Source organism: Mytilus galloprovincialis, chromosome 12 (assembly GCF_965363235.1).
Source record: "Mytilus galloprovincialis chromosome 12, xbMytGall1.hap1.1, whole genome shotgun sequence".
Taxonomy (NCBI): domain Eukaryota; kingdom Metazoa; phylum Mollusca; class Bivalvia; order Mytilida; family Mytilidae; genus Mytilus; species Mytilus galloprovincialis.
This window is the reverse complement of record NC_134849.1, coordinates 70,041,773-70,057,115: the sequence shown is the minus strand read 5'-3', so window position 1 is coordinate 70,057,115 and position 15,343 is coordinate 70,041,773. Positions and strand designations below refer to the sequence as shown.

At 31.6% G+C, this 15,343-nt stretch overlaps 1 protein-coding gene and 1 pseudogene across 1 annotated transcript; both read left to right on the top strand.

Annotated features, from left to right (window-relative positions):
- Nucleotides 1-692: 692 nt before the first annotated feature.
- LOC143054690 (uncharacterized) lies at nucleotides 693-4,869 on the top strand (annotated as a pseudogene).
- A 1,237-nt stretch (nucleotides 4,870-6,106) lies between these two features.
- On the top strand, nucleotides 6,107-13,637 carry LOC143053751 (uncharacterized). The gene is made up of 10 exons (XM_076226529.1): nucleotides 6,107-6,834; nucleotides 7,422-7,862; nucleotides 8,363-8,522; nucleotides 8,924-9,046; nucleotides 9,465-9,731; nucleotides 10,213-10,694; nucleotides 10,975-11,229; nucleotides 11,648-11,746; nucleotides 12,122-12,370; nucleotides 13,626-13,637. Exons 1-10 carry the CDS (start codon nucleotides 6,289-6,291, stop codon nucleotides 13,635-13,637), a joined length of 2,634 nt encoding a protein of 877 aa, XP_076082644.1. The 5' UTR covers nucleotides 6,107-6,288.
- The last annotated feature ends 1,706 nt before the right edge of the window (nucleotides 13,638-15,343 follow it).

Sequence of the window (15,343 nt, the reverse complement as noted above, 5' to 3'; positions counted from 1 at the left end):
CATACAAAGTATTGAATGACAATTGTTTTTCTAGCAACAAACTATTCATAGCTGCATGTGGCTTCCACTATAACCTGGATATTTTACTTTTAAAAGTTTAAAGATGTATTATATGATTATGTAAGAATGAACATTTAGATGAGATAAACATGATAAATGACACAATCTTGTATTTTAACTATTTGTTTAAGTTGTGCAAATATGTTACCAAATTTTTACCTTTGGTTTCTAGAAGACACCCCATGCCATATAGTTGGTTATTAAATATCACACATGAATAAATGTGAAGCAATTCAAACAAAAAAAGGGCTTATCTCAATAAATTAGTATTAACATAAAAATTAGAAGTTGTATGCTTGTCAGTGAGACAACTGTCCAGAGGTAGAGGCCTTCCAGTGGCCCTCCCCTCCTATTCTAGCAAAAATTTCATTGATTATATAGAAATCCATTGAAGCATGACCACAGCAGCCCTCTCTTAGACAGTCAGTGGCATGGGCCTTCACTTATGAAAAATTTTGGATCTGCAACTGCTGTCTACTAGCAAACTTCAAATGAAGTGGATGTAGGCAATTAGAGTCAACTTTTGCCTTTAACAATGAGAAAAACTCATACCATATATATATATATATATATATATATATATATATGACTGGCTATAAAAAACCTTGAAATGGTAAATAAGAAACATTTGTTTTACCTCTTAGATCTGCCTTAATGAGCAACTTGTGTTAATATGGGTAACACTAACAGTATTCTGTTTTACTCTCAAACAAATTTTGAAAGAACACATCATTATTCCTATACATCCTTTTGGTAATTTGGCATTTTTTTTCCATGGTCAAATTCTTTTTGTTCTCAGACCAGTCAAATTCATTTTATTGTATCATTACTAGTGAATTTCTGTTATTTTTAAAATGCATGATATTTGCTTTGTTTGCTTTGTGTTTTTTGTTTGTTTTTACAGAAAACCTGGATGCACATTAGTTTTGAAAGGGAGCATTGATCTGACCAACACACAGTCTCTAATGTCTGGAATCAGGAATTCAGTATTGTTGAAATGCATCACTTTATGGAATAAGCTTTGATTTTCAATGCTGTTGTAATTAAAAAATTCTATAACCAGGTTATAAAGGCAGAATAAAAAAAAACAAATTCATCTCAGATTCATAATGCAACATTTGCATTTGACATGTATAAATGTATTTATATTAATAACAATATATTTACTGCATACCGGTACCTAAAAAATAACCACATGAATAAATAATGAACAACTAATAAATGTTTTGTGTACAAAGGGCAATAACTCATTCATTAGACAGATGGTACAATCTAAAATAATAAGTTAAATAATTATATTGTATCAGAAAAAAATGTAGGTAGTACCCAACACTTTCACTAAGATTAATTTGGCTCGTTTAATTTTCATCAAATTTTAACACAGTATTTACTTTGACCCTTTAACAAAAATATAAAAATTTTGAACCAACCGTTTTGTCAGAAAAATTACACTGGTTATATAGCAGTTTGACAAACACCATTTTTTATCATTGAAAAGCTTAATATTCCCTTTACAACACAACGTAATTATAACGTTAAGCTGACTTTACAGAGTTATCTCCCTGTAGCGTTAGGTACCACCTTAATATAGTGAAATCAAATTATAGTTATATTACATTTTGTTAATTAGGTAACTTTATTGCAATCACTCATTAATATTTGAATGAAATGCTGCATCTTTGTTTACTAACTTGTCGTCAAATAAATTTTGTTGATGCAGTTTAGGTGGTCAAGCATTTGATAGTTTGATACCAGTTAAATTGAAAACTTCAAAATTGGTACTTGCTGCTACACAGCTACGCACACAACATTTATGAATAAAAGTGAAGACTCTTGAATCATATCAATTTGTCTGGGAGTGAGAGAGTTGACATGACTTCTTGAAATAGTTTATTTAAAAAATATCTGCCTAGCAAAAAGCTTGATTCAAACACATTATTAGTATCCAATAACAGGTTTAACTCCTGATATAAGCATGTAATATTTGCCACTAAACATAAACCATTCATTCATTTTTTTAATTTGTTATATAAAAAAAATATGACTTGAAAATTCACAAGGACAATTAAAAAACATCTTTGGTTTCAGTATTCTTTTTCTTAACCTACATGTATTTTATAGGAATACCTTAAGTTTCAAGGGCTAGGGGGAGTTGCTATATTTTGTCAAATTTCTAGAAAATGATTCAAACACATTATTACAGTACTACATGTATCACAATAACAGGTTCAAGGCCTGATATAAGCATGTAATATTCACCACTAAGCATTAATCAATAATTTAGTTTTAAAACTTGTTATATAGAAAGAGAGTTAATGTAAATATATGGCCATTTTTTGTTATGGCCTGTTTAATGTTTTTTCTTTCATTTTGATTGAAGTATCATAAAATGCCCTTTTTTTTTAGGGTCACGTAAGCGGCTTCTTCCAGATGCTGTCCCCTCATTGTTTTTGTTTAGGGAAAGTTCTACACCCAGATCATCAAAATACAGTAGACGAGATGATGTGGACTTAAGCGTGGTCAATAATGTACAGCTTGAAGTTGAGGTTGGTAACGAGGCTGAGGTCAAAGAAAATTTTGATGACTTAGATGGCATTGAGCCTATGCAACAGGAAATGGGAGTGCACTGTACCTTACTTGGAATATTTGGTATTGAGAATTTAGAGAATGATCCAAAACGTGTCCAATATTATACCTCATTCAGGGACTATGAGCATTTTATGCTGTTTTTCAATTGTTTAGGCCCAGCTGTAACTGAATTAAATTACCAATGTCTGTCTTTGACACCAAAAGATCAACTGTTTATGTGTTTAATGAAGTTACGTCAGAACAAAGAAGATTTAGAATTAAGTTTTTTATTTGAAGTGCCTGAATCAACTGTGTCAAAGATTGTCATAACTTGGATAAATTTCATGTACTTTCAATTAAAAGAGATTAACATATGGCCATCTAGAGATATTGTGACTGATTATATGCCAGATGATTTTAAGTACAAATTTGCAACTACCCGGGTGATAGTAGATGCTACTGAAACCCCTATACAGAAGCCATCACATGTTGATGCACAAAGTGTGACATGGTCTAGCTACAAACATAAAAACACAATTAAAACCATGATAGGTTGCACACCAAGAGGCACAGTATCATATGTAAGTGATGCTTATGGGGGTTCAGCAAGTGACCGTCAGATCATAGAAAAGTCTGAATTGCTTCAGCTGAACTTGAATTTATTTGAACAGAAAGATAGCATAATCATGTGATAATGGCAGACAGAGGAATAATGGTTCAGGATTTATTTGCAGCACAAGATGTGAAAGTGAACACTCCCACTATGCTTAAAGGAAAAAGTCAGTTGGAACCCGAGGAAGTTGTAAGGGACAGGAGAGTAGCATCCAAAAGAATTCACATAGAGCGAGTTATTGGATTAGCCAAAACATTTAAGATCTTGAAAAATGAACTGCCATCAGGCAAACTTATACTTGGGTCTAGAATTATTTTTGTGTGTTTTTCTATTGCAAATTTCAAAAAGTGTATTGTGAATGAAAATGCATAAGAATATATTTGACAAAATTACTCAAAACCAGATGAACTGTAAATGCTTGTTCACGTAAATGTTGTTTGCTTATTTATAAATTACACTTTATCAGTTTCATGTGTCCAAAGAAATTTTTTGGCTTTTATAAATGGCAGAATTGATCCAAAATATTTAAAAGCCTTTGAAAAAAGTAAGGCAATTACCTTTAATATCAAATTTACTGAAGCATTTTCAATCATAACATGCTTTTTGAAATTTGCTAAAATAATAACATTATTTGATTGTCTTTCAAAATTTTGAAGATAGTTTGAAACAATGATGAAACACATAATTTTTGGGCTACTTTTATGCATGTTAATTATTTAAAAAAATGAGATTTATAAGTTTATTATACCTACATAAACATAATTTTTCAAACATATATTTATTAACTTGCAAAATTTTAAAGAATAAGATTGATTTTCAAATTGATATTCTTTTCTTGCTATTAATTATGTTACTTGACAAACATTAAATTAATCATGGTTCCCAATTTTGGCACATTCTGATTTTGCACCCATGTCATTAAATGGACCACACATTTTATGGTATTGTCTACTATAGTAGATTTTATTCCATGTAATTTCATTTCTGAGATACATGTACATGTACAAAATTTTGAAAGAAAATAACTTGTTTACCAGTATTTCAATTGCTCTGAAAGTATACTGCAATGTTTAAAATCACAAGTCGAAGGTTTGGATTCATTTTAGGGGTTATGGGACCAAAGTTTAGGAATTAAGGGCCAAAAAGGGGTCAAAACAAGCATTTTTCTAGTTTCCAGACAATACCTTGTGTGTAATTGCATGGATCTCTCTGAAATTGTACCACAATGTACAATATAACAAAGGGGAGGCTGGGATTAAGTTTTGGGTTAATTGCCCAAAATATGTAGGAATTAAGGGCCAAAAAAGGGCCAAAAAGAAGCATGTTTCTAGTTTCCAAGCAATCATGACAATAACTTGTGTTTAAGTGTATGGATCTCTCTGAAATATTCAATTGCACAGTATTGTGCAATAGATGTGTTAGATCTTGAACTACATTAATTTTGTGGCAAAAACCTATATTATGTCAAAAATTAGATCACAATCAAAATTCAGACGGTATCAAGTTTGAATATTGTTCAGGGTTCGACCACTGTGGTCGTATAAAGCTGCGCCCTGCAGAGCACCTGGTTATGTTTAAAATTGTTTATTTTAATTTAGAATGTTAAATTTATGATACATGTTTGAAAGCCATATCCCCTGTCAGTGTGCAGTTTGTACCATGGTTAGAACCATGGTTAACCATGGTCAACCATGGTTGTATGACCATGGTTGACCATGGTTTGACAAAATTGTTAATTGGCCGACCATGGTTAACCATGGTTTTAATGACCATGGTTATTGATGGGTCAACCATGGTAGGAACCATGGTCAACCGTGGTTACAACCATGGTCAACCATGGTTATTGATGGGTCAACCATGGTTGGAACCATGGTTATTGATGAGTCAACCATGGTCAACCATGGTTGGAACCATGGGTATTGATGAGTCAACCATGGTCAACCATCTCCATTAAACCATGGTCTTCAAAACCATGGTTGGCCATTTTACATTCTTGTCAAATCAATCTTCAATTATCTTGAAACAGTTTGTCTACTGGTTATGGAGCCTGTATACTTCTCTTCCTTTTTGTATCAGGACTACCAACAAATGCTGAATTGCATGAAACTCTTTAAAGCTACCCTTGCAGAAATGTTCATCCATAAAATGAAAAGCAGTTTCCACCTACAAAAACATAAAATTTTCCACAAAGAATCAATTGCTCTTGATAATTTGTATAAAATAACAGATTTAAAGGATCAGAAATGTTTTTATTTTCTTTTGCAAATTTTCAATAAAAAAAAACATAACAACAAAATAAACATTATGAACATGTTTTTGTTTTAACAAATAATTGTAACCCCCTCCCCCTTTTTTGTTGGTTTACCTTTCAAACAAAAGAATGATTGTGTAAATTATTTTACCATAGGAATTATCAATTGACAAAATTTTCATATTGTACAGTTTCATCAGTTACACCTGGAATTAAAAACAATTGATTTATCTTAAATATAAAATTTATGTTGATATGGATAACTGATACTGACAAAAAAAATTAAAGACCCATTTCAGGTGGCATGTGTTCAATTAATGAAAGCCAAATCAAATACTGTAACAATCTTTATATCTTTTAAACAAAATATCAAACAGATTTCCTGTGAATGTACTTATCTGATAACAAATCTTCTTTACGTGACAACACTGGACATCAAATCCTTCACTTGAATTTTAAAGCGCGAAATAACTTTACTCACGTGACGTTCGTTCCAAGTCATTTAAATGTTTCGCACTGAGTGAATCATGCTTAACGGTTGGTGATAATAATTGATCATGACGTCGCATGTGTTTCCGGCTGGGGAATAAACATAAACAATAAAGACTAAAGTAACCCGAATAATCCAGTCGTTATATTACGATCACTTCGATCACTCCATTAACGCCTGAATGCATACCCAATCAGAACGCGTCAACCGGAAGTTCAAATTAACGAGTTGCATTGTGGTTTATTGCCTATAGAAATTGGCGCAAAAAGTAGGAGGAGTTGAAATAAATGTTTGTAAACATGAGCGATGGCCCGAAGCACCTGTCTTCACTGTTCACACGTGTTCAGTTCATCTAAAGACGTGAGGAGAAATGTTGATAAACTTCAGGGAGATGTTGATATTGTCAAAACTCTATCGTTTTCATACGGGATTGCAGAAAAAACACTTCGTTGTTATGTTGACAGTGCAGAAAGTTGTTATGTGTGCAGCAAGTGCTTTGCTACATTACAGGGTATATGTAGGAGTCAGAAACGTTTCAACAATCTTACAGAGAATTTGAAGAATGCTGCTTCCCTGAATTTTGAGAACATCAAAACAGATCTAGAATGTACATCATTGCCAGTTCACCATGATAAGTCTGTGCCTGTGGAGATAGTGATTTCATCAATTAAAAAGAGACCAAGAAGTTGCCTAACTCCAATGAAATCTGGGTGTACTCCAAAGGGAAAGAAGTTAGTTACCCCATCAACACCAAAAGCAAACAGAAGGAGATTGAATTTCTCAAATTCACCAAGGAAGACCCCAAATACAACCAAGAAAAAAATATCTGCAAGCCCTGGGCCAAGAGTTAAGGTATGCTTTAATATATTTATGATCTGAGGAGGATATAACAACCCAGAAAAGTGTAACTGTGTACATTTATTATTTTATTTGGCATGTATAAGCTTAGCCTTCCAAATAATTAGCCTCAGTCTTATTTAGTACTGCAACATCACTATCATGACTATACAAAATTAGGTCTACATGCACCAAATCATCATACTAAATTACTTGATGAAGAGTGCACGACTTTACTTGTATCTCTAATAAATTAATATGTACATGTACAATATAAACGTGAAAAATACATTAAAATTATTAACAAAAATTTTGGTATAAAGATCAACGACAACGTACATTTAGTCATTTACATATATACTTCTAATATATATATCTGAACACATTTAATATACATTAGTAAGGGGGACATAAAGTTGGAACACCCCCCCCTTTTTTTTAAATGTCTGAATTACATGTATGTACATGTATTACAATATTTGTACATGCACATTGTAGGTACTTTGTACAATCATCTGTATATGTATTTCCTTAATTATTTTTAATGTTAACCCAATGTTTGGATTTTAGACCAATACTGAATACATTTATTTTCATTCCAGGTGCAACTTGGATTTAAAGGCAGTACAAGGAATACTGTACTTAAAGGCCACAGCAAACTAGCATGCCGAGCACTAGTATTAAAACAGTACAAAACAGCTCTGAATCATCTTCTTCAAATTGAAGAACTGAAGAAAGACCTCAACCAAGTCATTAAAAAGAAGATAAGTCAAGAGATTCAGCAAATATGCAAATACAAAGATTGTGTCTTACGAACAAAAAACATAAAACAATTTTCATGGAAGACTGCCTGCAAACAGTTGGAAAGTGTATGTCCTCTGACAATGGATTTCCTTCATACAGTTGCTGGACCTAGTAAATTGAAGCAGCTTCCTCGTGTTGTTTCAAGTGTGGCAATACTGTTATTTAACAGAAACATGCATATGGGAGCTTTACAAGTGATAAATAGCATTTTGATGTTCAGAGGTCATGTTCGAACAAAGGTATGTACAAAAATGATTAATTTAAGGACATACACAAAACTTAAATCTTTCACAGTTCTTGTTCATGTACATGTATTTATATAAATTATACATGTATATTTATATATGTGATATTAAGCTGAATGAGACAACTGTTATGGAAGATCAAACGCTGTTGATATACAATGTTAGCAGTTATTTATCATTGAAAGCGACATAGCAACCTTTAACATTGAGCATAAAGCTTGAATAAAACCTCATTTAGATTAATACATGTCCATGAAAAAAATAGAAAATATAGATTGAAAGATACTGAATAGACAGTCACAAATGTAAAATTATATTCAACATTGTTGAATTTTATTAAAAATAAAAATGTCAATATACATGTAGTAAACATTAACCTATTAACATGATTAATTCTTTGGTACATTTATATCTTACGAAATGAATATGTATTTTAGTGTATGCACATTCATGACATTGCACATGTATTTAACAGATACTTTTCTATTATTTAGGTGTACACTTCCTTCAACCGAGCTGGTTTGAGCAGTTCATACAAATCTGCAGTAAGACATGTTGATGTTATATGTGAGGACTTTGACCTGCCAGTAAAAATGTGGTCTCAAAAGTTAGCTACTGCTGCAAAGGATAAAGACAAAGATATGACGTTATTAGGTATGTTATATTTTTCATAATGTATGTTGAGCAGGCAGGCTAACACCAATCATTGGACAAATTGCACATATAAAAAGAAGATGTGGTATTACGTATTACCAGTGAGACAATCTTCATCTTTGTTTAAAAGTATCCATTTAATCACATTTTAATCTGACTATAACATGTATAATTTGATGCCTATATGTACATTAATTGATTTATGAGTGAAAAATTAGTCCATGGGCATGATTATGGATGCTTCAACATTTAAATAGATTGTATACATTTATGTTTAACTTTATGTTTAGGTATACATATTTTGTACATGGAAAATAGTTATATGCTCATTTGTCAACCACATTTCTACATGTACATATATGAGCAATTCACTATTTTATCATTATTATACATCATTTCAGATGATCATAATTATGCCTTGTCCACTTTCTTGGAAGATGATTCTACAGTACATGTATCAATGGAATCCTCATTGTCTTCTGTACAGACACCAGTACTAGTGAAACCAGTGCATGCAGAACCAGGTATTACAATTTGCCCATTTTTATCAGCACATTTGTAGGGGAAACTGATTTCACTTTAATTCTTGAGCTTTTATATACAATACTTTTAAAAGAAGAGTGTTGATAAGTTTTAGCTTTTATTTCTATATTAATTCATTAAAAAGTTTTTTGTTTTTTTATTTCAACCAAGAGTTTCGGTTTATATGAACTGTATGTAATGTATTTGAGTGTTTAAATTTAATTCAAGTTTTTGGTTAAGAAAGTTGTCAATTTTAAAGCATACAGATTTCAACTATCATGTTTACTATTTCCAGGTGATTTAATGTAACTGTGCACATTTTATGAATCTGTGACTGTGTTAATGTTTGATTGACTTTCTTTCCATTTTATTTGATACCGAAAGAATGCAAAAAACTCATATTCCTATTATGCATTTCAGGATTACATCAGGGTTCAAGATTTAACGAGGCAAACATAATGAGTGAGTGCTCTTTAAATGAAGGATCACCGTGGCCAATGTACATAGCTGAACCTTGTCCAATGACAACACCCAGTTCGATAAATGAAGGATCACCGTGGCCAATGTACATAGCTGAACCTTGTCCAATGACGACACCCAGTTCTATAAATGAAGGATCACCGTGGCCAATGTTCATAGCTAAACCATGCCCAATGACAACACCCAGTTATAAAGAATCAGTTAAAGGTACATTAAACCAGCTTCATTTCTTTTATAAGTTAATTAAACAAAATCATACTTTTTATTATAAAAATATAGATGTATTATGTGGTACATGTTGTACTATGATTGCCAATGAGATGATTGTCCAAGTAAAACCAAATGTAGTTACACTTTATGTATTTTACAAAACATTTATTATTATATCGGGATATCTTAATTCTGGTAAAATCTTTAGACAACAAATAAAATAACATATTTATTCTGTTAGCATACTTATGTTATATATTTTTATTATGAAAAGTAGTTAAGCATATGAAATTTTTATGAAAGATTTAACCAATCTAATATTGAAATAATTTTTAATTTTAAACAGCTACTAGTGTATACCGTATATACATTGATATATGCGAATGTGGTCAAAAAGATGTGTGTTGAAAATGTTAAATATTTTGTATATTTTAAAAAATGGACATTTTATTAATAAATTGTATTACATGTATTATAGAGGCAGTCAACATGGTCAAGTCTACACCAATTCCAGCTGACACATCCCAGCATGAAGAACCTATCACTGAACTAACAGCAGCTGACTCTCCTTTTACAACAGTAAATTCCAAGGATATTAACTCAACAACTGAACCTTCTTTTCAAATTATAATGGACAACCTCAACATGAATACAAAAGCACGACATAAAACAATGGACACATCAAACAAAGTTTTCAACTTAGTCCATTCTGTTGCAGTGAAAGACAGAGCACCATCAGAGGATTTAGACTCTGTTCACCCACAAGCAGACATACTGTCTGTCCCAAATGAGGCGTTTGTTCCAAATGCAGAAGATTACAAGGCACTATACAAAGACTGTAATATACTTATTCAAAGGGCATTAGTCGACCATATTTCAGCCTTGAAGGACTGTAAAGAATTTGTTACCTACCACATTCCCCACCAGTATACAGAGGAGTCGAAGAAAAAAAGTGTTATTGTAAGTATCCACAGTTTACAATGTAGCTAATTAATGAAAATAATGAATACGTTTGTACATCTGTCGTGAAATAAAAATTAACATCAAAATTAAACAACTGATATATATATATATATATATGTGTGAATATTTAATTGATATATTTTTATAAACTTTTTTTTGAAATTTTAGTAATTGTTCTATGTTTTAGATTACAACTTTTATATATATATTGTCCATGTAATTTTGATTTTTGATAAAGATATTTTCTTCAAATTCAAAAAATATATCTTCATTGTAGGTACCTCTGGGAATCATGGAAAAAGATGAAAACAAAACAGAAGAAATGATTGAAGTTATTGAACACCTACAACAGTATGTGCCGAGAGATGGACAGCGGAAGATGATGCCACTTCTGTTAGGGGGAGATGCTCTTAGTGTAGAAAGAGGTGATGCGGCACAAAAGGCAAGAGCTGATGGAGTTAATCAAGAGGACCGTCTGGAAGGATTTATTTGGAAGAGTGAAGACTGGCATGGTCATGTCATAACTTTACAGGTATGTTTCTTATGTAATTGAAGATGAAAAAATATATGTTTCATGTACATGTAAAATGATAATTTAAAAACAAGGAGCTGTGGTATGATTGCAACTGAGACTAATATCCACCAATGTTCAAATGAAGTGGGTGTTAGCAACTGTAGGCAAAAGTACAGCCTTCAACAATGAGAAAAATCCATAATGTAGTGTTTGCTTTAAATATATGTAACAATTCATTTTAGAAAACTAACCGCCAAAGTAATTACAGAACAATTCAGGCAGGATAAAAATTACAAGCATGAACCAAAGTCAACCACTGAATAACAGGTTCCTAAGGTGGGACAGACACTTACAGAATGTTTGTAAACACTTATGTTATTTTTTTTCAGTCATCATTTGGTTTTGTTGGGTTTTTATAAATTTGTTTATTTTTCAGGAAATTTATAATCTACATTTTAAAGGAACATCATCTGCCGAAAAAGGAACCCTATTTCAGCTTAGGAACAAATTTGATCACCGAGGTGTTAAATCAGTTGTAAGTACATTTAATTATAAACACAAAGATGAAATGATAAAAATTTCTGCATATATTGCTTTTCCTCAGCCACTCTATTAAATTCATTAAATAAAGTTGCTTTTCACCATAATTTTTTGTGCAGGAGATAATTGTAATTGTAAATGATGAGAAACATGTTTGGAAATATCTGTTCAATTCATAAAATTATAAAGCTATGTTATATTGTCTGTCTTAATAAACTAATGTTTCTGTTACTCTGAATACTAACAAATTATTTAATTTATAGATCTGCCTAAAATTTATTGTTGCATTAAAGAAAACCAGAATAAATGATTATAATTGACACTATCCTATATTTGAAATTGTTCTAAAATTATAAACTTTGTATTTTAGGTAAAAGATGCTGTCAATGACTGCAGAGATTTTGTACGTTTTGTAACAAAGGGCTATGTTATCCTAGCAGCGTTACAAATCCTGAATTTGACAAGTGTAGATGATATCAACAAAATAACTGACACAATGAAGAAAGAGGAAAAGAAAAAATTTCTGGAAAAGTTGTCATCAGACATTGTTGAAAAATATATTGTTGCCAAACCATTTGTCCTTGAACAGAATGGCCACGACACGGCAGATAATAATAGAGTACCATGCGGATATCAAGGCTGCCCTAAGACATTTGCCATAAATGGAAAGTGTAAGGAAAAACACATGAATATTTGTTTATACAAAGATTTGCAACATCTACAATTACCAGAAACAAACAAAAAGCAGAAAGAAACCAAAAAAGTTGATTCTAATAAAGCTGAAACAGAAGACCATAAGTTGAATTATTCATGTAGTTTGTTGCGAGATGGTCTTTACGACTGGATTAGAGAGGATGCATCTAAAGAAAATGATGGTGATCGTCTAGTGCGTATGTGGAGGTTAGACATTCTTAAATATACTCAAAATAACCATACAAAATACAGTCTTCTTTCATTCCGGCTACAAGCTCAGCTGTTAGCACTTCTACCACCAAAGCTAGCACACCAATTGCGTCACAACAGGGGTGTGAACATTCATGGTGGGGCAGGAAAAAATGTACCAGGTGATTTGGCGCTGGAATTTCTAAACATGCGGGCAAAAGATTCGTTGAACTCATTAAGTGGAAATTTGTCATCATCTTCAATTCAAAGATGTGGTAGAAGTTTGCAGGGCTGCAATGACCTTATTGACAGCTACACAGAAGGTTTGCAGCAATTTTTTGGTCGACCATCAAACTCGAAACCATCTATTCAAAAGGACATCAACTCTTTAGTTAAAGAGCTAGCAAAAGAGAATTTGTTTGATAAAATTCCAGGACGTTGTCACCACTCCTTCCAAAATATTATAAATGATGAAACAAGTAAGGTAAATGGACAAAAACTGAGCCAGTGGTTAACATCAAAAAAAGAAACATTTGCAAAATACCAGCGTAGTCGTTCATATCAAATGTGTTGAACTGTGTAGAAATTTACTTAGAATACTGTGTGTACACATGAAGTTATAAATTGTGATGGTGAAAGTTCAGTGCAATATTTTGAAGCCATAGTGCAATTTTGTTTGTTATCCTTTTTACATGTTTTTTTTTTAATGAGTTACATTTTGCATGTTTTGTATTCAAATATATAGTGTTACATGTACCTTGGTTTTTTTTTTATGTGATCATGTAATAATACTCATTTTGTATGCAATGAAACTTCTTTTTACTAGTCTTATATGCAATTTTTTACAGTCTCTTGATGTGTGATATTTTATTGCTTTGTTGGAATTCTGCTGCCTTTGGTTAAATCAAGACATGATGTGCTTGGTAATTTGTGATTCCAAATACTTGTTTGTTTTTGTTTTATAATTAACTGTGATCATTGTAAATAAATAGTGCTGTAAATAGTTTTGTCTTTTCAACTGATGGTGATGAACAATTATGCGGTCTCTGGTTAAATCAATACAAGTAGGTTGTTATCGTTAATATTCAATCAGTTGTTTTTTTTTTTCATTAATTGGGATTGTTGTGTTAAATAGTGCTGTAAATATTCTTGTTTTGACCAATTGTGACCATACATCTTTATTAAGTGCCAGTATAGAAATATTTTCAACAAGAGATACTTTTGGAATAACTGAATAGTTTATCTATTGAAACAGAATTCAGTGTTAAAATTAAGGGAATAGTGCTTTTTCGTGTATATGAATCTGCCTAAATGTACATTGTTCCATTTTACGATTGAAAAGATTAGTGCTGACTAAGATAAACAGTATATATATATATATATATATATATGATTCAATAATTGTGCATATATAGGTCTTTAAAAAATCAATCCATTGAATATTTATCATTTTATGTAATTCCAGTCTTTTGGTTCAGATTTTAATTTGTTGATCATGAACCACAGAAGTTTTTGTAATTTTTATCCATGCTGTCTTCTAAACTTTTTTTTTCAACTTTGCATTGAGTGCACGCATTTTTCTATTTGAAGAACCTATCTAATATTTTATAAGTGATACATGTACATTGTACCTATACATGTACTTTAACTGCTGGTCTCTCAGTCAACAATTTTAATTTGTATTATTCTGGCATTTTCCATGTATAATTCTCATATGATTGTATATATTTGATGCTACTTTAAAATGAAGTTGTTGTGTTAATAAAATGTCTTTCAACACCAATTTTTTGTTCTTGTACTAAAGTTGTGCAGTTTGATCATGTGGATACTGATAACTGAGTCATGTTTTCATGGTTACATGTATCTAGAGTTTTGTAAACAAGTAGTTACTGAACAGCGACCCTTAAAGACCATTTAAACATAAGAAGATGTGGTATGATGACCAATGAGACAACTTTTCATCCAAATATTACAGTTGTAATTACATGAACTCAGAAGTATTTTTCCGTAACAACAGGGCCTTCAACATGGAACCTAGACTCGCACATCAAAGTAAGCTATATTGAACCTAAAATAACTTTGCTGGATCTCAACTCTCACTGGAACCTTGGACAGTGGTGTTACAGTACCTTGTAAGAATCAACATTTATATTCACTTCAAATTACTTTGGTTGGCTACGTTCTCATTGGCGATCATATGACATCTGCTTATTTTTTGGTCAATTGATTATAGTGTTTCTATGCGTAAATCAAATATAAAGGGTTGAAAGATTTCATTGGTAGTTTTTGTCTGAGACGAATAGATAAGTTGATTGATTTGTTCTGCATTTTGTCAAGTTGGGTTTTATAGTGTAACTGACGACACATCTACTAAAGTTATGGAATATCCTCATTGTTAAAGGTCACACAGTGGCTTTTAGATACTCATTACATATAAGATCATATGCTCATTGGCAAGGCCAATGATATACAACATACATTGTTATCTTATTTTCATATTTTGATTTTCTTCAAAAAAAAGATACATCATGTTGTCAAATATTTAATACAAGTACATAAACATGTACTTAATCAAATTAAATATATCATAATGCACAATTTAACATTTATCAAAACTCCATATCAACTTCCTCAATTAATTCGAGAATTTCTGTTGCAAGGTCATGGTCTAAAAGTCCAAGTGAAATGACAGCTGACGGTTGAGGCCTTC